Source organism: Pygoscelis adeliae, unplaced genomic scaffold (assembly GCF_000699105.1).
Source record: "Pygoscelis adeliae isolate BGI_AS28 unplaced genomic scaffold, ASM69910v1 Scaffold83, whole genome shotgun sequence".
In the NCBI taxonomy this organism is placed as follows: Eukaryota; Metazoa; Chordata; class Aves; order Sphenisciformes; family Spheniscidae; genus Pygoscelis; species Pygoscelis adeliae.
Window position 1 is genome coordinate 738,298 of NW_008824467.1, and position 23,798 is coordinate 762,095.

Genomic DNA, 23,798 nt, shown 5'->3' on the forward strand with positions numbered 1-23,798 from the left:
CGTGAAGAAAAACATAGGAAAAAACATATTTAATATCACACTGTTAACAAAGGAAAACATATCAGTACAACAGCAACAGAAAAAGTGCATGGCATTCCTCAAAAAATCTGGATTTCTCATAGATTCAAAACTGGAGGCGGGGGAAAGGTGGGGAGGAGAAACATTTTAGAGAGGCAGATAAAGCCCTAAAATAAAGTATTCCAAGAGCCAAAAAAGATATTACAGCAGTCCATTTAGACTACAACAAGGTGAGGACAAAGCGAGAATAGTACTGACCAACAGTTTATGAGAAACAAATAGCCAGACTCTGGAGGTTCAAATCAATTGTGCAAAGAAGGAAAATTGAAATCCAGATACTTACAGAGCAGAATGTGTCAACCTCATTTCCCAAAACATGAGTCTGCAAATAATTTAGCTTAAAAAAATAAAAAATGAAAAAAAAAAAAATCCGAACAATGACTGGTTCTTTCCATCAGCAAATACTTTTCCTGCAGAGGGTCTTCTTCTAACTTAAATAAAAAACAGCCGACTTTTTTCCAATACAAGTGATGTTTTAAAGGGGTGAGTAATTGTGCTGGTTTTGGCCAGGATAAAATTAATTTTCTTCATAGTAGCTGGTATGGGGCTATGTTTTGGATTTGTGCTGAAAACAGCGTTGATAATGCAGGGGTGTTTTAGTTACTGCTGAGCAGTGCTTACACACAGTCAAGGCCTTTTCTGCCTCTCACCCCTCCCCACCAGCGAGTAGGCTGGGGGGGCACAAGAAGTTGGGAGGGGACACAGCTGGGACAGCTGACCCCAACTGACCAAAGGGGTATTCCACACTGTATGACGTCATGCTCAGCATATAAAGCTGGGGGAAGAAGGAAGAAGAGGGGGACATCCGGAGTGATGGCGTTTGTCTTCCCAAGTAACCGTTACGCGTGATGGAGCCCTGCTTTCCTGGGGATGGCTGAACACCTGCCTGCCCATGGGAAGGAGTGAATGGATTCCTTGTTTTGCTTTGCTTGAGTGTATGGCTTTTGCTTTACCTGTTAAACTGTCTTTGTCTCAACCCACGAGTTTTCTCCCTTTTGCCCTTCCGATTCTCTCCCCCATCCCACCAGGGGGAGTGAGCAAGCGGGCTGGGTGGGCTTAGTTGCCGGCTGGGGGTTAAACCACAACAGTAATATATAGTAGATACACAGTATTTTGTGTTTTCAAAACACTGTACAAACACTAACGCTCAGAACAACTCTGTAAAGGTAGATAAATATACACAAGTAAGAGTAATTTCTTTTCTGATTAAATTAAGCAAGGGAATGGGGGGATCACCAAGTTTCCCCTTGCCCTGGGACAAATACACCATATGCACTTACTGCTCTTCCTATTAAAACAATTAGCCATTTGGAATCTCTGCTGTCTCTAATGGCTTTCTGCTCCACCTTGACTGGAATTTGTGCCAAGAATCTTACACATTAAAAAAAGTCTAAATAATCCTTCCGTAATTCTTGAAAGCTGTATGCCACAAACAACAATCGACTGGACTGCAGCTTTAGAAGGCTCAAGGATATTAAATTCCCATGTGTTTTTGCTCGTGTCCTGCAGCTACCCCAGCATAAAGCTCTGTAATAGATCATATACATTGTCATTTGGGACCCAAAAGGAAAGCACTTTATCTTTTACTTGTGTTCAGCTTCAGTATACTGATTTGCCTTTTCCTAAAGGAATTTAAAACATATTTTTTTCTCTGTGTATGGAATCCACCCATTGCCAATCGGTTCACAAGCTTTAATGAAGTGGAAAATGGGACCACTTTTAATTTTTTTTTTTTTTCAAAGTACAAACAACATCTATTTTCTGCAACAGTTTAAAAAACCTGTACGATGTTTCCCAACACTCGTAAAAAATTTTCAGCAGAATCACATGACACTATGCCAGTTCTCATCAGACACAGAACACTTGGAAAATGCTGTGCTACAATCTGCACTGAGCTTTTTAATAAAAATAGGAATTAATTTCATACTGGTAACATCAGCTTTCATATAAAAACTCACTAAGAACATGTGTAGGCCTACCTCAGTAAACATCGATCATTTGCAAGATTAGTTATATCCTCAAACGATAGTTTGTTTTAATATTTTCCTGTGTTAACACGAGTCCCAATATGTAAAAAAAAATACTGTCTTTTATTATTACTTCTTTTTCAAGCTTGCCTTCTGCATCTAGCTCTATCCCCCAGCCTTCTGTGAAAAAATAGCAAAAATTTTTGAGATTATCTGTAGAAGAGCTCCTTCTACTCTGATTTTCATCTCCTTCCATATTTCGCCCTTACAGCAGCGCAACACTGGAAGCAGAGTGCTGAGCTCAAGCATCTCTGTGCCCCTTCCTATCTCTGTACTTTATAGATGTCTGAAAGCTACTGCTTTGGTAGTAGTAATAATTGTGGTACCACGATTTTTAAAACCGTGTCTCAACACCATCAGACCCCTAGTAGAACAAATTCTGTCTGGATTGGGCAAGGTCACATGTCCGTATTTCCAATGAATAATCCAGAAGGAGTGATAACAGCATTTATACCAGCTTGTACCTTTATACTGACTACTGGAGCACAGACAACAGATAATCAGGCATAAAAGTAAGCTAGTTCAGGCATTACCTGATCTGGTATAAAGCGTGCTGGTAAAAAAATGAACATGTCAAAATATTTTGAACAACTCCAAACAACGACTATGATTTTTTCCTTCTGTTTCTTTCCTCTCCCTCTCCCTCTTTCTCTCCCTCCCTCTCCCTTTCTCTCCCACCTACACTCTACAGTGCTCCTGAAGTTAAATTTACTGTGTCACTGAACTGCGGTCTAGGACCCAACTGAACGTGCACTGCAATACTAAAATTTAGCCATTGCCTGTTGGGGTTCCTAATTGCAATGACAGCTTTGTAAGTGCATAGTATTTATCAGCAAACCAGAAGACATTGTGAGCCCTATTGTTCTGGTGGCTCTGACAACTTACTTTGTAGGTTATATTAGTATGACAGAGAGCTTAAAAAATGCTAGTATCAGTACTGCCTTGTTTGGTAAAAAAAAAAAACCCAGGTTTAAGGGTAAGGTTCTGATATACAAGAAATAACTTCCTTTTCAAACATAGCAACAAACAAGAAATGACACACTCAAAGTAAAAAGTTCTTAAGATAGCGAGTAATGCCAGTAATTCTTCAGTCATTGCACACTGATCACATTTTTATCTACATTTAGAAATATTTAACTTTAAAACAGAGACATCTGGATATTGCAGAAAGAAACATCAGAACCAAGGTAAGTCATATTTAAAAATAAACACAAATTTAAACACCACAAGCATTTCTGCTTCAATTTCAGGTTCAACTCCGAAAGCTAAGTATTTACATACATATATTGTTTTAAAATATTTTGTATCATACAGGCTTGCACTGAGAGAAGTAGCTTTTTCGATGTATATATCAAGACAGCAGTTCAACACCATAGAGCAGCACTCCAAACACAACTTCAGACCACAGAATAGAGAAGTGGACTGTGGATGACTTAATGCCACTGTGGAAACTGCTATCTGTTACCATGATTGCTTCCAGCTCACATAACATTTCTGTAATGCCAGATTCTGAATTCTACCACAACTCTTTCCTGACATCTGACTTTTCATTATAAGTATCTTGGGATCTTTAAGTGACTCAAATCATTATTAATTATGCACATTCAAATAAAGACCAGCAGTCCCATCACAGCTTCACCATACTAACAATAAGAAACAATCCTTAGTTTAGGAGAGTTTACAGTTAAGGCAGGCAAGACAAAGAAAAGATATGCACAGAGAAGCAGGGGGATTTACTCAGAGTCAACAGAAGGAAACACATCCCGAGTCCCCAACAGCTCTGGTGCCATCTCTATTCTACCACCAAGGCCCCTCTTCAATCAAGATGCTGGTTCAATGTCTTACCTGAAAAAAAAACAAATGTCATCACTAACAATACTGAAAAACTGAGGGAAAATAAAAACAGGTTTGGATTTTTTTTCTCTAGAATTTTAGATACAAACTACATGCTTTCAGAAGCTTTCACTTGCAAAAAAAAAGACAATACTCTCTAGTCAACTTTATGATCTAGGACAAAAATTTGCACATAGGTGGGGTATATCTAAGCATACTAAAAAAATACTTCTTTCTGTATTTCTTTAAATTTGGCAGGACTGAAAAGATTTCTGTCAATTAATATTCCAAATTCAATGACAAATTTTCGTGTATGATTACAACAACAGAGTTGGAATATGTAAGCCAATTTCCAGAGTCTTAATGAATATTTCTATTCATTAGAGATGGTAAAAATCTAAGTCTTCAGAAAATATAAATCATTTATGCAGAAGGTACATTTACATGGCAAATCCTGACATAGGACTGCCTAATGCAGACTGCCACCAGTGTCAAAACACTATCTTTACCAGCACCAGATCCCCACACCAAACCTCTGTCCTTCCATCACAGAGAATCTTTGAATTCAGAGATCATCACACTTCCCTACAGAGTACTAAGCTGGTATATTATTACTACCTGTAACAGAAGAGCTCAAATAGGCTTTTCCATGCTATTTAGGAAGCAGAAATTCCCAGCACAAGTAAAACCTGCAACTAGAAATACTATACAATGTCATAAAGACCATAAAAATGAAACATCAGGTAAAAAAACAGAAGCAACAAGAACACATTTCCTTTTCAATTGTATATCAAACTACTCAGAGCTCCAGAACAAAAATACCTCGTTACACCCCACCATAGCTGTCCAATCCCATTACAAAGCCTCTCTCCATGTCCCCTCTTCACACGTACATACAGCATAGACACTAACTCTGCAATCTATGGATTCTTATTTCAGAAGCTTTTGTTTATGTGTTCCTTTACAGACTACAAATCCATAGATTGTAGAGGAACACACAAAAATACCTTCTGAAAGGAGAGTCTTGCAATTGTTCCCACACAGAGCCACGTCCTGGTATGTCCAAGCCTGAGCAAGGACAAAAACACATTTTTCTTTTTGAACACAGGTTGGAAGGGGAGGAGGGAAAGGATGACAATCTTTATCTCCAAAAATCTCCCAGGAATGAACTCTGGCTTTTTAATTTAAGAACATCAAGTCTCTAAAAGCATTTAGAGGATCCAATACATTGTTAATGTTACTTTCACAGCATACATTTGTCCTAACTGATTTTTCAGTCCATAAGGTATTTTTCAAACACGATTTTTTAGGAGCAAGGAATATTAAAATATCAGGCAGATGAGTTACATAATCTTTGTCTTTTTTTCATTAGGAGGCTGCAGAAGAGCATTATCTGTGCTGACAGTGTCTGGGCATTTTGACTAATCTTTTTATAGTGCTTCAATTTAATAACATCCAAGCCTGGAACACACTCTGTGCCTGATAGGCAGCTCACACAAATCCAGAAAAAAAATTTTCTTTGAAGTCACTACATTTTTTACACTGGAAATACCATGCATCAATCACACTATAAATTACATATGTTGATCATGCCAGAGCCCTCTCAGCTCGACTGTGGATTCATATTCATGTTCTAACTCATGTTCCTAAAATCAGCAGTACAGCTCACTGGTAACATACCAGCAAACCTGCCTCTTAAAAAACTGTAGGTGTCAAAATGACTCCAGAAAAGCTGACCTTCCCCTTTCAAAGGATGCTTTCACCAATATAATTTAACATAAGATTTCAAAATAAGCTATAAAAATAAATCAGATTTTTTCAAAAAGATAAATAATCTGTAGCAGATCTATGAAATAGAGCAGAAGTGTATCCAATCTAAAAGTTGCATTCTTGATGCAACTAGACTAGACTTGATGGTCACTATCCAGGAGCACATCCATTAAAGTTGCCCATTTAAATCTTTTCTTTAAATTAGGATAGAAATATCAGTGTGACTGAGACACACAGTAACTCTATAAATTCTGTAATTATATTTCACATTTACTGTCTCAACACCCCTCAAGACGACAGTATGGGAAAATGTCAGGTTTGCAAGGTTGACTAGTACTTCACAAAGCCCATTTGTACCAGGAAAGAGGAGAGTTCACCGAAAGATTCGCAAACTCTACCTCAGCATCTCTGAAGTCAAAAAGCTGAGAACATTCTTGTAAGTCTACAGGTGTAATTGCTACCACCAGATGAAAGTTTTATCCAGATCTCCACTAGAATCCATTTAAGAAAGTTTCTCCTTAAGATACTTTGTTCTAAGCATACTGGGTTGCTGTACTCACTTTTCTAAGACTTCAGCAGTTCACAAACACTGTTCACCTTTTTGGTTTGTGTAGTATACAGTTTAAATATAATTTAAAAATATGCTATGTCTAGTATTTGATAGCCACATTCCACTCGGTTCTATTGCAAGGCTGCAATATTTTAAAGGATTAACAATAAGGATTTATCACACTTCCCAAAATGTCTTCTGACCGGGGAAAACATATACCTTCTCCGGTGGCAAGACGCAGTACACTCTTCTACATTACAAGTTGCATATACCTTTGACACTGACGGCCAAAGCCATGTCCAGTAGCAGAGATGGCATTGAAGTAGGAAATGGTGTATACCTGCTCATGAGAAGTACTGGAAATATACTGGCATGCGTGTTGCATGGCCAGAGACCATTCAGGAAGCAGATGCAATATGAGCGTGACATTTACTTGCTGACTGTCTTATTGAGAAGACAGGAAGATAAAACAGAGAGATTGTTTGAGATTTAATCCTAGCCTTGAATGCATACAAAACCTGTTCCCCATTCTGTCAGTGCTATTTCCTCACATGTATGTACAGCGTAAGCACAAGCTGATGCTTGTTCTAAAACAACAGAGACACACATGGGAAAGTACCTCAGGGTGGGGATTGCCACTGTTGAACTTTTCCCTTGCCAGTGAGGCTTGGCCCAATATCCTGCTCTTCTGCTGGTTACCCACCTCACCCTGCAGCTCCCCTCAGACTTACTCACTGGCCTCATGTACACAGCTTCAAGCCATGCAGCCCCTTTTCTTTCTGAAATTCTTCTCCTACGTAATTTTTTCCTCAAAGTGTAATCTCTAAGTTTAGCAGCAGTGGAACACAAATCTTAAGTGCAATATTGTCCTACCATAAAATTATTTAAAAAGTCACAAGTTAAGCCTTCCAAACTTGGCTCTCTCTTTACTTCTTCATGTAAATCTTGTATTACATACAAGATTTCGGTGAAACCCTCCTTATGAACTCACTATTCCACTTCCTACACAAACACAAACTTTGAATCCTATTTTCCCTTCCCCTCCCCAAAATTTTAAATACCCTATTGTTAAAATAAACAAACAAATAAATAAGTTACTCATATTTCCAAGACAAATAATCCCATTTGTTTACTCCAGTAAATGTAAAGGGTTACAGAATATTTAGCTGTATCTAATGCTGCAAGCCACAACATTCACATCCTAAACACTTGACTTCCAAGCACAAAGAAAGAAGCAGAAGGTATAAAGTATGTAGCTAAAGCAGCATGGTATCTTCTAATTTTGCTGTGCAGAAAAGAATATATCCTTTTTAGAAGTTATGCACCATCAACTTATACAGCAAGTGCTAAAAGAATACAATAAACAATCACATTATACAAATCATCTACATCTAAAGTGCTGAATGGATTGCATGCAATACTATAATACCAGCCCTTATCCCACAACAAAATCTCTCAGGCATAGTTTTACCATCAGCAAATTCACAAGGCTCACTTTAATGAAAATTATATCTGAGAACATAATTTGGCTCTTAATCCAAGGATATAATTTAGCCCTTAAGTATATGTCCTGGTTTCAGCTGGGATAGAGTGAATTTTCTTCCTAGTAGCTGGTACAGCGCTGTGTTTTGGATTTAGGATGAGAATAATGTGGATAACACACTGATGTTTCAGTTGTTGCTAAGTGGTGCTTACACTAGCCAAGGACTTTTCAGCTTCTCACGCCCTGCCAGCGAGGAGCTGGGAGGGGGCACAGCCAGGACAGCTGACCCAAACTGGCCAAAGGGCTATCCCATACCATGTGACACCATGCTCAGTACATAAACTGGGGGGAGTTGGCCAGTGGCAGCAAATGGATCTCTGCTTGGGGACTCAGTGGGTGTTGGTCAGCAGGTGATGAGCGGTTGCATCACTTGTTTTTTTTTTTTTCTTTCCCTGGGTTTTTGTTTCTCTCTCTTATTGTACTACTTTCCATTATTATTATTAATTATTATTATTTTATTTCAAGTACTATACTGAGGTGAGTGAGCGGCTGTGTGGTGCTCAGTTGCTGACTGGGGTTAAAACACGATAGTGTACAACTGAGAAAAAAATCATTAAGCTCAGTTCTTATATTTGCTTCCTGTTCCTACACTACTAATTTAAAACGTCCCTGAATTAGGCATGGGCATTAACTGCTGACCACATTTCACCCAATAGGTGTACTAGGTCAGATCACAGATGTCGCTACCTCAGCACACCATCTCAACAGTGAATGGCCAAGGGAGCGTATAAGAACAAAGCTAGTACGTAGTGATAGCTCCCCAGAATGCTGGGGCTTAAAGCCATCTGAGGCTCAGGGACTTGCTGAGCCAAAGGTGGTGTCTTTGAATTTGGAAGAAGAAGAAGAAAATATAGATTAGACAATCTGGCCCCTTCTAGATGAACACTTCTTTCTCTAGAAAAACTGAATGAATACGTACAAAGCATATAAATTCTGATATAAAGTTTCAGTTTTAACTATGTAAAACCAGTCTGTAATTGCAATTTCTGTGCACCGAACTGTTTACCCATATGTGTTTGCAGTAATGTTCATGATGTTGGCTTTAAAAATATGCCTTGTGATTACATGAAAAGTTTACAGTATTGCATGACTGAAAAATTGAAGGGATCCAAAGAGCGCTCGACTAATTTGGGTCTCACGTATGGCATACAAAATACATCCTTCCTTGACCAAGCCTTAAAAAGCAAAATCTGCAAATCATGTTAAGCCATAATATTGACAGGTGAAGGCCCATTTCATAATAGTAGAACTGAGCTTGGTTGGACACTGTTACTTATTTACAAAGGTAGCAAAGGCTGTTGTACATTCTCATAGAGTACAGCAACAGCCACCTGAAAATTCTAGATTTTTCAGATTTGCCTCTCTTAATGTATCATATATTGAAATACATCAAACCTAACACCACCACCAAGCAAACCTTGCTACGTAAAAATAATGCTGCTGCTTCTACCTCTCTATGCAGCTACCACACACTGAATCTACCATGCAAACAGCATATTGGCTAATCTTTCTTTCTTTGGACAGAAGGAAAAGAAAGTTGAAGGGAGAGAAAAGCAGAAGAAACGGGGTAACATATATTGATACATGTATCAATAAACAACAGCTTGAACTCTAGAGCTAGGGAACCACAGAGCATGAGTTTTGTAGAAGTCTGACTGACCTGTGACAGAAATCAGATTTTTTTTTTCTGCTTTCCGCATGACCTTTGGACAGGGGCAAGGGGAGTAAATAAAGTCTATCAAGATCTCTGTTTACCTGGACAAGAGTTTCGGAATAGCAAACATCAACCACACACAAGTTTCTACAATCACACTGCGTCTTGAAAAAAAAAAAAAAAAGCCTTAATTTTTGCCCATTTCCCAGAGGGATGTAAATCTCAAGTAGAAAGTTTCAATACAAATGGAACGAGTTACAATAATTTCATTTTCTGTTTTGTCTAATGCATCCATTCAAGAATGCATTTACTACATCTTCAGGGCTTCGTAGTTTTCCTGTTTATTTTAATAACAGTAGTTTCATGCCTAGAGCTCTGTGTACTGAGATAAAGAGATCAAGGCACCTACACCAAAACCCACTGTATGTCATGTGAATCATAGTCTTTCTTGATCTGCTATCATATTTGCCATTCAGACATATACACTGGTAGCAGCCCACTGTAATGTGAAAATCTCAGCTGACTGTAGAGGTAGAGGTGAAAACACACTGAGACAGCAGTCATTTAATCAAATTCCTGTTGTAGCCAGTTCCAAATTTTTCCATTGTTTAAATGAACACAATGCTACTGTCTTCCATTGATCAAAAATAAACATAGCATACAGAAGATATAGACAGAAAGGAAGGAAAAGGGGGAAAGCATGACAAAGAGGTGAGAAACATAGACATATAAACCGTATGTGCAGCCTTTATCCAGGGCTTTCTATCTTCAATTACAGCAAGCAAAACAGTACCAGTCACCAATAGGAAAAGGCCTAATATGAGCATACAAATTACAGGGAGTTCGTTGAGTAATGAAAGGTTAGAGTTGAGCAACTAACTGCATCTCAGAGTACTTACGCATCTTCTCCCCTATGGGAGGTGGAATATGATGCTTCTGTAAGGCCTCCATGTTTCATTGAAAACACACTGTGTTATCCAAGACCAATGCTGAAGCTGACCCGGCCCTTTGAGCGACACAGGCTAAAGCACACTCACGCAAGCAGCTCAAATTGCAAAGATGAAGACTAGCAGCAAAGAAATGATGATTAGCAGCTGAGGAAAGTTAGGAGTGTAAGATCTTCCCTGGTATGTCTGCAGTTAGAAAAGCGACTGTTTCTGACTCACCTGTAGCACCAGAGTACAAATGTAGATTAAGTATTAAAGTAAGCTGCTTGGACAAAAACAAACAAAAAACGCCAACGAAAATGTTGCATGGGGCACAGTCACAGACTTCTTTCAATATTTCCAATGTTAAAACATCTGAAAGATGTTTTAAAGAAAAAGGTATTTCTTACAACAGAAGTCTTACTTTGTGGATGTGTGAAGTAAACTTGAATAGGTAATATTTCAAGGTAGCAGTGCTACCAGTATTGCCTGCTCCAAATAACGACCCAAGTATCAAATCTTTGTGACACTCCACATTTTATGTGATCCTGCACAGTCTTGAAAATTAAATGTTGAGGGGATAGAAAGCAGTGATAGCAGGCTATCAATACAACTGTAGCCAGAAACACCATGGCAGACTCCTACCGAAAATAACCCGGGCTTTTACGCTGAGTTTATGAACTCCATTTATGCTGCATTGCCAATACACAATTTCTAAGCAATCATTTGAAAAAGTAACACAGAGTTAATGAAATTGAACTCTTTTGTACTTAAAGGAGGAACACATATGAAATTTCTTTCACAAGAACTGCCCAGTCACAAACCTACTGTTCCCTTGCATGGCAGGGTACTGCACTTGCTTAGGTCTCACGCACTTACACCGCTTCCCCCTACACTGTTTTCCCCCTCACTAGCCTACTGATTTATTTTCCATTCAATACCTCAATGTCTCCTTTTTCTGTACAATTAATTCCAGAAATTGTTAACTCCCTCATTCTGCCAAGCGTTTCCTATCTAATATTCCCAAGAAACCAAACATATAAAGTAAACAAAGGATATGTTACAGCAAAATATGTATCAAAGAAATGGGCAAAAGGGAAAGAGGGAAAGAAAGCATTTCAGTTAAACTGGGACAATACACATTGCAGATTCAATTTTCTACAAAATGACCTTAATCAAATGCTTGGGATTTCATAGCATAACTAAATTAGCAGTTCTCAGCAAAGCCCGTAAGGATGACATATCTAAGACATTTCAGTAACTGACAAAATGTGCCACTTCTAAAACATTTATTAAGCATTTGCATAACAGCTGATATGGCTTTAATTTCAAATTTATTAAAAACACACAATCATGTTACACAAAACCAGACATACCCACAATTATAAGAAATAACAGCTCACTATGGTTTCCAGTGGAAAAGCAGAAAGTTTCCCATGGTTTGTTTTGTTTTAGGCAAGGAAGGAAAGTAACCTAATTCATCTAACCTAAAGAAACAACATCACCTTGGCTAAATACAAGCAAACACAACTTCTGCCAATGTTGTTGTCTTACCAATAAATATTTGCCATCTTCTACTCACCCCACTTCCCTCCTAAATTAGTCACCATCTGCTTAATCTCAACCGAGATCTCAGTATTTCACCTACTGCAAAGATGAATGTTGGGTATAAACACAGCTCTTGGGAGGCAAGGCAATCTCTGCTGCAGGATAACAGAAGAAATGTCTCTACATGGTTACAATCATTTGCTTTTCACTGCTTATTCAGAAGAACGCAGCAGAAAAGTTCAGGTCATTTCCTGACTGGCACAGCAAGTTATAGCAAGATACACATTCTATTAATTTTTAATTGCATTGCTTGCAGACTGAAAGCCCAAAAGGGGAGCGTTTCTTTTTAAAGCATAAAGAAGGGCACTGAAACTGCTTACCTCACTCAGCTCTGCAGGGGAGTCATTTCCATATTTCATAGCAACTCCAGAATTCATGATTAGACTTCTCGGGGCTTGACGATTTCTGCAGATTTTAATGCTTCGAAGCTTTGTTCAACTGATTCAATACTTTCTTCTCCAAAATTTTTCCGTCTTGCGCATTCTGCTCTAGACAGCCATTTTTACTCCACATTGATAGTTTAAATTAATGATGCAAGATTTTCTAAAAGCACCAAACTGGTTTTGACTTCACAGACAATCCATTGCTGTGAGAGACTTGTTAATACTGTGAAGTGCTCAGAGAATGCAGGGAAGGAACTGCTTGCCAGGATCCCAGGGCTGTCTTAGTCCATCCGCAAGGCGTGCTTCATCTCTGCTGCCTTTTTTATGCCGCTCTCTTCCACAACTCTGCTTAAGGGCATCTCCCAATGCCACTTAATGCGCTCAGAAAAATTTGATGAGCGTCACGCAAGTTCACAGAGAAATTAAAAGGAGAGTGCTGCTACAGTCTTCAGTGTTCGGGGAGGGATAAGCGAAAAGAGAAGAAAGCTCCCCTCCCCGAGCTGCACTTCACGCTAAAGTTTCCCCTGCCAGTGAGCCTGGAGTTTAAGTGGTTTATGATCAAACACAGCTGTCTTGCTGCTGGCTAAAGGGTGCATGGAAGGGGCGGTACTAAAAGGAGTGTGCAAGTGGGAGGGAGAGAGCTACAGAGAGTTCATTTTGGAATTACAGGCATCTTTCCAGCTTTCTGCATACTAATTACTATACACGAAACTATAAAGCTAAGTAACAGGAAATGCCACCTGGATAACAATAAAGTGGATTTCTATTTCCCTATTCCCATGTGCAATTAAGTAAGGAAAGTTGGGGGGCTTTAGGAGGTGGGGGTTGTAATGATTTCAAAAGGTCACAGTAAGCCCAAAAGCACCATTAGAAAGCTGCAGATTTCACATAACACACTGACATTTTACAAAGACTTTGGGGAGATGCTACTGGAAGAAGGGGTGAAAAAAGCATTTGCTTTCAACATTCAACTAATAATCTAGAAAAATCCTTAACAAGCTGGATTTGTGGACATGCTGCACCCATTACAAGAACAGACAACCTCCTTTCCCCTTCCCTCCATCCCCTAAAACATAGTGACAGCCCCACACACTTTGTGATGCTGGATTATGATGTACTTTTGGAGTTAGAAGTAGGAAATACCTTACTCTGCAGCTGAAATGTACCTGATCATCTTAATACAATGTATTAGTAAATAGTCGTCAAATGAGTTCAGAAAAAAACCCCAACAGGAATAAATACTATACAAGCTGTGGCACAATTCTCGCACCCTGGCAAAAACATTTACATGGGAAACAATGCTCTCCAAGAGGAACATTTTGAAAATCATCTTGTGATTTTTTTTTTTTCTCCTCTGTTAATCACAGATTAATATCAGCATGCAGACATAGGGATAATTCATCCAAATGACAATACAGAAAGTGCATTAAGAACAAGAACCAAGACAGACACATATGTATCGCTCTATGATACTAAAAAGCAGTAGCACTTTCTGGGCCCCTGTCCTTCCTCTGTGCCCAGCATCAGGAACTGCAACGCTCCTCTGGCTCAGGGCGTAAGGGGAATGCCACAATCTCTTTACAAGATGTTTTACTTTCATCCTCCAGGTCTATTTTCCAGCCTTTCCTTTCTCTTCTCTGTATGTTTCCCGTTCTCCAGTTTGCTTTCTAGTCATCCGTATTTTTGGATTTCCCTTCTTCTTTCCATGCCCACCTTGCATTGCCTCCATTCTTCGTTATTTTCCTCCTTGAGAGCATCCTCCCTGTCTCGCCTGTACATTCAGTTCTGTCTCTACGTCTAGTGCTTCTCTGCATATTCCTCCTCACCCATCTGCTTTGTTCCCGACATATGTTTCCACTTACGGCTCCCCCGGCCCGGGCCACGGGCTGCACTGCTCTCTGCTGGCCAGACGGCTGCTGGCTCAGCCACAGCAAACGGCGCACTGCCGCGCTGGCCAAACCGCGCTTTGCCCCTCCAGCGGGTAGGCAGCCGGGCAGAGGCAGAGTCCTCCAGACTACAGACTGCAGCCCGGAACAGTATACCCACAGCAGTTTTGTACACGGATTTCCTGTGCATTAAAATGTGATTAACGGCGTTTTATACCCAGGAACAAAGGTACCGTATAATGACTTACCTCATTTCTCATACATGAGAAAAAAACAACTTCAGTTCAAAAATTCCTGCAGCTGACACAGCACGTTTAAATTTTTTTATCTTTTCCAAGTTATGCCTTCACGAATGGGAGGGTCACAGAGTTTTTGTATTTTGCATCACCACCCCTATCAACTTCTATATTCCCTCTTATAATCTGCTTAGAATCTACTCCGATCCTATCTTTGTCCAATTCTGTCATATGTATCACAGGTTCACCAACACAGGGATGAATCTCAGAATTACTTAAGAACAAAGTTCTAAGGTTTTCCTTTTCTAAAGGAAAGGCCATATTAATTATGGCTTTGATATACTGCATTTCCAGTACTATATCCCTATACTGCCAAATACTTCCCAGCTGACTATAAACAGGCATTCAGAAATTGAAAGTTTTGATTTCCTTTCCTCGCTCACCATTGTTGTCCATTCCTGGTGGACTAGCCATCAGACAGAACAGAGCACACAGCACCACAGATGCATCCCAAGCATAATGGTGCAGGGCACCTGAGGATCTGAACTAGATCCACTCCGTACTGTACCCATATGCTGCACAGGATTTTTTTCTGCCTCTTTCCTACTCCATACGGTAACATGGTGGAAAGAGACAGAGATACTGACTGAAAAACAACAGCAGAATTCACAGTTTCAGATGTGCACAAGAACATGAGAGATACATGCAGATACTTTCAGAACAATGTTTATTTAAAATTTTAAAATTAACTGTAACTCACGTGCAAATTAATGAAACCAAAGTTTGGTTCATAAGTTAAACCAAACTTTGATGAAAAATGATTTTACTTTCACCCCAGCTGATTCCCACTGCAATCTCCGCATGCTTGCACTGAGTGGTGCGGAATTACACATTTCTCAGTTGGAAAGTATCAACTGTTACCCTTAACTAACCCATAAGCACTGGCACTGCTTGTTTCAATGTGGCTTGAAGTCCTTATAAACTTTGCAGGCATTTCTTTATTGTGGAGGGCTAGCTAAGACTAAATGTAATAATTCTTCTAAAATAGTTATTATTATATCACATTTTTAAATACTCAGTAGCATTGAGAACACATTCTGAATACCTGAAGATGTAGAACTTGTTCCTCTGTGAAACGTCATATTATCTGGCATTTCTCCGAGTCCATTTACTAACTGAATGAAAACATTACATCACAAAATTAAATTCCCAGATAGACCTGACCAATTGTCTCCAGGCAGTTTCACCATTTTCAAATACATGTAAGTGACTTAATACAGTAGCAGGGTACTAAGAACTTTGTTGAAGACGAAGTATATTTTCCCATTGGCTTGTGCCAAAGGCAGGCTTCGAAGAAAACAAAGGAAAATCTCAAGTATGCCAATTTTGCATTGCCAGAAAAAGAACAGAGCACGCTGTCATCCAGCGAGAGAGAGGTGCCTGTTGGACTCAGTCCCTCTCTGTTCCTGTTTTGCGGCTGACTGTTCATTCTTTCTCTCCCTGACCCAGTTCGTCGCCTAGGAGAGCGATGCTTCCTCGCCCTCAGCCTTGTGCCTGTCTTCTTTTTTAGCCTCTACAGTTGGGACGGGAATGGAAAGAGGAATCTCTTAACCTACGGATGTACATTTCTTAGCCCAAGAGGGCATGGTCTCAGTGGATGCCTCAGTGTGTATTATGATGCAAACAAGAAGGGGGAGACAGGAAGCTTTCAGAGACAGCATCCACCAAACGCGTTCTGTCAAGACAGAGACACTGGCCTGGGCTTCCACTCAGCCTCAGTGCATTCTGATCAATTGCTGCTTTCTGTACCTCTAAAGCACTCATGATGTATACTGCTTGTAGGAAAGTGCATTTGCACTGACAGATTCTTCCCAAGATAATTTCAGAATTATCCAGTAACAACCATTAGTGTGGCCAGTTTGCTGATTGTTGATCTAATAATCCTATGGCCACTCTATTCCATTTGTTTACTCTTATTAAACTGTAGTAAAAGAATCATTGACACGTATCTGAGATTTACCGAGGAGTCTACCTTTTGAATAATTATTTAATAAGATTTAATCTACCACCTGGTGTAAAAGGATTCTTTTGGGACCTCTCTCTTGCCCTTCTCACCTTTACTTTTGAAACTGCCACAGAATATGGAAAAAATTAGCACTGTAGATATTTTACAAGGTTTCTCCCTCATAATATGTCTCAGTAATTACAATACTCTATTTCTTAACAGTTACTGGAGCAGGTGTGACAACTGCCATACATGAATGTTCCTTGTTTTGGCAGCTGCAGAGTGAAAACTACAGCATAAAAGCAATTATCTATTAAGGATGTACGTATCACATGTTCTTCAACATAGTGTGTACCACTTTCTGAGAAGCAGTTTCACTCTGTGTACAACATACATGATTAGCTGACCACAATTCCAGGACGTATGAAATAAGACCTTCTTGGTTTGTTCTGTTTAATTAACTCTGTAATTGAAATGACACTAATTGAAGTCCACCGAACATTTAGTTCATGTCTGTTTGTTTCAATATCATCTCTACAGTTAGAGCAGCACCCTGCACAATCCCCCACACAAATAAATTACACCTTCAAATATTGCAAATCTACTACACAATTTGAGTACAACATATTTTTGTTCTCACTCTGGCACAAAATACACAGGTGTAGTGCCAAAGTCTAAATTTCTATGGACAAAATAGTAGCACTCAGAAGGTTAGCAGGAAGGCTAAACTTGGAAGCGGAAATTCAATATAGTAGTTGGATAATGTTTCCAGAAAATTCTCTATTCAATAGCACTAATGCACTATGATTTAAAAGGGAGAGGCTGAAAGGGATTGTAGGTTCTTCTTGATGCAAACTGTTCTCATTAATGCTAGTGAAGGTTATGTACCTAGGCTGAGAGAAAAAAATCCAACTCATTTGAAACAATTGTAAGTAACCTTATACTGAAGAATGAAGCACTCTCTTTGAAAAAACCATGAACAAACTTCTTTCCTTCAATCACACCATCTCGATTAGTCTAAAACAGATAAAATGTCTAGAATAATGTAATTTCCAAATAGCACTTCAATCAGCTACTCCCACCTGTTCACCCTTCCTCAAATACTTAATCCACTTAAAAAGTCATGTCCTTGACCTTACCAGTCTCCTTGGGAGTTCACATTTGATCCTTTTTTCCATCCTCCAGTATTTCACGCCGTGAAGCCACTCCCCAACCTGTCAAACTGCCACTCTCATTTTCTGTCATTTCATCCAAAGCCATCACATTCGTTTTGATTCCCTCTGACCCCACAGAGCCTTAGCATCAGGTCAGGACAGGAAAAGGACCAGGGAGTCAATGTGTGCCTGTTACTCATGTTAGAGGGACTTGTCTGTGAGGACAACAGGGAGAGACAGTAGCAATTTCTATGTTCCTTTCATGTTGCCGCCACCTAATTATCATCACTGTTCGTTTGCTCCTTGCTTAAAAACACAAAGCTGTTCTGCAAACTACAGTTCATGTCATCATACTACTGCTTAGCTTCCCTTCATTGTCCAGCATTCCCTCAGTTTAGTCATGGATTTCTCCAGTTATTAACCACAAGGTAAATTCACTCCTTTCACTTCTAGTCCCTACAATCTTGGTAAAATTGGTTTAACTTCTCTAGATACAGCCTGTGGTTTTGCACACTTATTGCACTAAAAATGTGACCACTCTTAGTAAAGTGCCTGTCAATTAATCCTAACTTTAAGATACCTGCTCTCCTACTTTATCAGAACTTGTATTTCCTCACATTTATCAGTTGTGAACTGAATCTCTTTCCAAAATTCTTACTTGCATAAGAAAGATTTGCCAGGACTCCCCTGCTAAGTCTCTCCTATTTTTCCCAATCCCTGATAGTGAGATTTCCTCATTTACATTCTCTTCTTACTCCTAAACTCGCTTGGTTTTGTACCTTGTCCCGCATACACTCTCATTTCCAGTTCCAGTCCTCACTCCACAGTCATGATCTCATCTCTGCAAACATTCAGCAGCCCAACTCGTCAGCTGCCCACTTCTCTTTTACTCTTGAACTCTTCTAAGACATCTATGTGTGGTCAGTCTGTAACTATTTTCCCTAATTATAAGATTTCTCTCCACTCTGGCTTCTGAATGTTTAACAGATGAACTGATGGATACTTTCTGACTACGTGTATATATATACACACAGATATATATACACATATTTGTGTATATATAGTGTGTGTGATGTTTGTATATATACTATACATACTTACACAAACAAGAATACACATATATACACTCATATTACATACATGTGTGTACACACACTTACCTATATAAATTTACATATATATGCATGCCTATATAAGTATTTGAAAGATTCCATTCACTGAAATGTTCCATTTGAAACATTTTCAAACCAGACGAATTTTGGTAAATGCAAGGCAAGTATCTGACAGATCCCTACTTGAAGCTTACAGAACTTTTTGACTAGCATGAGCATTTAAATGAAAAGAGCATCAACTTCACTGAGCATTTATGGGATTTGGGAAGCTTTCATTTTAGCAGAAATTATAACAATAACTACTTCAACAACGATGTAAGCTGAGATGTTATATATAAAACCTTTGGTGAATCAAACCCCTAGTTTTCAACTGGATCTATTTTACTATCAATGAATTTAAGATTATTGTCATTGAATTCCCACAGCCCTCATCTGAAGTTTATTTTACTTGCTGTCTTCTTTGGCTGCATAGTTTAGTGGCTGCTCATGAAGACCAGCAAGTTAGTCTAAAGAACACTTCTCAGCTCCCTAACTATTTAGTATCCAGTAAATATGAGTATTTCTTTATTTTTCTAAAGGTCTGTGGGGTTTTTTTTCTCCCCGTGGATAGCTAAACATAAAATCCAAGTTCTCTATTCTAACCCCCCATCTGGTCTATAAAATTCAGTTTTCTGCCCTTCTAACTCCTTTGCCATGTACCTTTTTAAATCTCTCCAGTGGCTTTTTTCCTACACATCTTCCTACATTTAAGCTTCTCATCATAATCTTCAAGACTGCCTTACCTCTGCCTCACTCATTTCTACTTTGGGAGGGACAGAGAACAACCCTGCTTCAGCATTTATGATAGCTCTGACTTTCTTGTTACGGTCTGTTTGGTTCTACAACCCAAGACCTGTTTATACTTTTCTCAAGGCACTTACACTTAATTCAGGTTCATGAAACATGATTACAAAGCTCAGATCTTCTTTAATTTCAGGCCTTATCTGGATAGTCCCTTACTTCATTAAGTTTAGAAATTACTTGCTAAATATTTCTAGTGTTTACTCTCAGATAAGGGTCTATCAACCAACTAAACCACAGCAAATAAACAAAACCATCTCTAAAATAATAAAAAAAAAGTCTTCTTTGTTCTGTCTTCACGATTTAGAATCCTGGCGCAAGACATTTCATCATTATGACGAAACACCTGGCACCCCTGTGGGTGCTACAGAAACAAAGACTTTTCCTTCCTTTTCTATAATGCATACCAGACAATCAATATCCATGTAAAAATTAGATTCAACCAATAATATGCACTTATAATCTCTTTAAAAATTTATAGGGTAGAAAGATTCAATGTCTTTTTCTCCAGTTACTTCCCTAAAATTATACCTTCAAGTAGGTAAAGTAATACAAAACTCAGTGTAGGAAATCAGAGATGGCTATTTAGCTTAAAGGCACAAACCTCACTTGGGTACATCAGTGGGGTTCTTTTTTCATTATGATCTCTTCACAGAACAAACACTGCCCTTCCTAAAACTCAAAGTTTACTTTGATTGCTTCCAACCATGATGAAAAGTGGAGTTTACCAATACACTGTAACATAGCTATTATCATAATCTGTCTCCCAGCTGGGAAGTCATAATGTGGTTTTCTAGCCCAAAATGAAGCAATCATGCTGAAACAGTTCTTTACAAAAAGTAGAAACAGTAAGCGCAAGAGAGCACATGTGCAGAAGTACTCACCTCCCATAATCTCTGCACTGGCACCAAAATAGTTCCCCAAAACAGCTGTGCTGACAACCATGTACTCATTTAAAGAAACCCCAGAACATAAAGAGAAGCAGGGAGTTTGAACAGTGGCAGCATCCCGCACTGCCTCAGGTCAATGTCCCAGACCTAACAGTGACCGAGAAACGATTTCATAGAGCAGGAGCATCTTGATGAATTTAACCATGGCACTGACAGGCTTCTGGGGCAACCCTGCCTTGTCTCACTTGGTTGGCAGGATAACGGTTGATTACTCCATTATAATGGAACTAGCACAGAACTGCAACAGCACTTAAAGAGTCCATTTTCAACTGTGCACTGCGGTTAAGATTTTCACTTTATTATCAAAATTCCTATATATCATGTAACCAAAACATAAGGGTTTAGTATGTGTGTAGAAGGGGAAGGGGAATAAGTCTCCTCATCTTTTTAATAAATGAGGATTCACAGAAGGTCAGCACTGCGAACTGCAACTGCGTCATGTCAGTAGTTCACGCTCAGAGAACAGGCAGAAAAGCTGGGAAGACAGAAGACCCTGCTACAAGAGCTACACGGTAATCTTTCTGGCATACCAGAATCCGGGAAGTTAATGTTGCTTCAACAGGCTAATCCTGGGCCTCAGGCTAAACTTACCACTGCCAAGCAAAGCAATAATATTAATACTATAATATAATACTATATTAATAATATTAATACTGTACACCACACCACAGTGTGCAGTGGTGCTGGCCCAATGTACCAGGTTAATTGCTCTTCATTTCAGACAACTGAAAAGAAAAAAAACGTTTGGAAAAGTAAAAAGATCTGAACACCTTCACTGGAGCCAGAGCCCTCTTAACTACAGCAAACAAAATGGGATGCATAAAGACAGTTTCTAAGCAGTGAGGGGGTGAAAGATACAAAGCCCTTGTGACTAAGTTAAATTAGAGATTTTGAAGCTTCGTCTGTAGACCTTCAAAACATCTACTTACACACACTTGTTAAGAGCCCCCTTTTCTACAGCATCCAATTGCCACACGCCTGTTCCCATCATCCAATTGCAACCGCAGAGCTGGGTCAAAACCCATCATTCTGCGGACTTCACCTTCGTTATATGCTTGTAAGAGGTATTGTTCAACAGTCACATAAAAGATCCAATTAAAAGCCTCAGTCAAAAGGAGCTATTAAAAGGCTGCCTGAACAAATGTGCCCTGTGCTGACACCCATCATGTTGAGCTGTGATCATTTGCAGATGGAAACAGGAACAGAATTAAAAAAACAAAACAAAACAAAAACAAAAACCAGCTCAGCACAGAGTTGTTAGAAAGGGGCTACAGTGTAATCATCTATCATGGAGAAAGAAATTAAGTGAATATGCTACTGAAGGGAATTTTCAAGAAAGTTTATAATTTGCCTCTTACCTCTATGTCTGTTATGATCCAATAAGTTCAAAAGACAGAAAAACTACATTTTGTATGAAATAGATGAGTCCTGGCAGACCTAATCTATAATGTCCATTTTAACTTATACGAGAAAAATGAATAAGTGAGCACTATTAGAGGGCTGTGGAAGCCAGGACTGGATAAACACAATGCATAATCCTATTACACCTGATGCCTGCTTCAGACAAACTCCATTGCAATGCTGGCTTGAAATCAAACACCAAACAGCCTCCCACATCCCCAGACATAAAAAATGTCTGTCAGACAAAACTGCCTTTGTGCCTGCTTTCTGACAAGCCAAGCCTCCTGAATCTATATTCCAATAATCAGTTCTTGCATTAATGGAATTCTCGGATTCTATTTTTAGCCTGGCAGAATGGGAACAATGCCTAGTTTGGAAGCAAAGGCACAAAAGGCATGGTTATCTTGGGCACAAATCTTTATAAAGAGTAGGCTCTACTGTCCACACCACCAGAATCTTCTTCAACTTCAGGTCTTCCTGCCTACTAGAGAGGAATCTTTAGGCTACATTTTTACAGTAATAGCTTTTATTGGCATTAAAAAGAAATTGTAATACAAATTGCATGTAGGACATGGAAAACAAATGGCTGCAAGGGGAGGAGAGGAAGAGACCTGGCTCCTGCAGTTTACTGTAACAGTGTGTACTGGTTCCCAAATACAGAACAGACTCCCCAGTGAAATAACTTAGGAAAAATCAATCCGTGCACAGGTAACTGAATTCTGACATATCCTACAAAGTGGCTATAGCACTGAATAAATTATTTGAAATACACAGAATCTAAGTGTTTCTTATCTACACTAGCCTTATGCAGAGGGACTAGAAAGGCATTACTCTCTCCCATCCAAAAAATGTGCCTTGAGAGCATGGGATACCTGATGCTTTGGGGTCAGCTTTCCCTGTCTGTAAGGGAAGGGGTGGGGAAGCTGAAGGAGCAGAGCTTCCCAAACCAAGGAACAAACAGGCTTAATTTAAAAACAGAGAAGATTTGGAGAGAGGTGGGAGAAGAAAAAGGGGCAGACTTTGCCAGAAAAGGACATACCAATATTACTGAGTTATAAAACCACAAAAACTTTAGAAATTAAATGAGACACTTTACAGTAGGTTTTCATTAAGAGGGACACCAAACAAAAGTAGCCTACAAACCAACCATGGAATTACCTTTCACAGTACAGTTCTGTTTTCAGACTTCCTTGATACTTTCCCTTAAAAGATAATTTCCCAAAAGAAATACCTGTGTGATTTCAATAAAACTCACATTTAATTTACAGCTGATGGCTATAAATTAAACAATAGAGAAAATGGTTCATATTTAGGATAGCTGTAAGAGGATACCTAGACTGCTACAAATCTCTATGAAGCCCTTTTTTCCCCATCCCCTACAAAAGTATTTTTGCTTTCTTTGGCAACCAGACGATCCTTCCTGTTTTTAAGGAGTCAATTTTAAAATCCACATTTACTAGCTTAGTTAAAATGAGCCAAAAATGTAGCTTAAAAAAATTACAGTACACATATGAGGCTTAAAGCTTTTTGGGATGGTGAGTGGTATGGGGATTTTAAGCAGTATGATTTTTACTCTCTAAACTTGCTAACATTACAGTGACTTATGCCAAATAAAAACTTATATACATAAGATGGACAAGCAGACATCTGTTATCAGTGGATAATCTGATCATATCAGTCTTTGTAAGGAAAGACTGTTGGTTACATAGGCACATCCCCTGCTAGTAACACAGCAAATATCAGCTGGCTGTCTTACAGCCAAACTGGGAGGTAAGGTAGGAAGTAACAGAATAATTGATGTATTGACAAATGGTCTGAAGTGCTGGAGACAGGGCTGGACAA

At 39.1% G+C, this 23,798-nt stretch overlaps 1 protein-coding gene across 1 annotated transcript in view; it reads right to left on the minus strand.

The window, feature by feature from the left end:
* The window catches only part of MCC (mutated in colorectal cancers), a 155,124-nt gene extending 142,651 nt beyond the window's left edge, over positions 1-12,473 (minus strand). The window contains exon 1 of the mRNA XM_009321091.1: positions 12,310-12,473. Within this exon, the coding sequence (XP_009319366.1) occupies positions 12,310-12,366 (57 nt within the window). The 5' untranslated portion in view covers positions 12,367-12,473. The remainder of the gene's footprint in view (positions 1-12,309) is intronic.
* Positions 12,474-23,798: the final 11,325 nt, after the last annotated feature.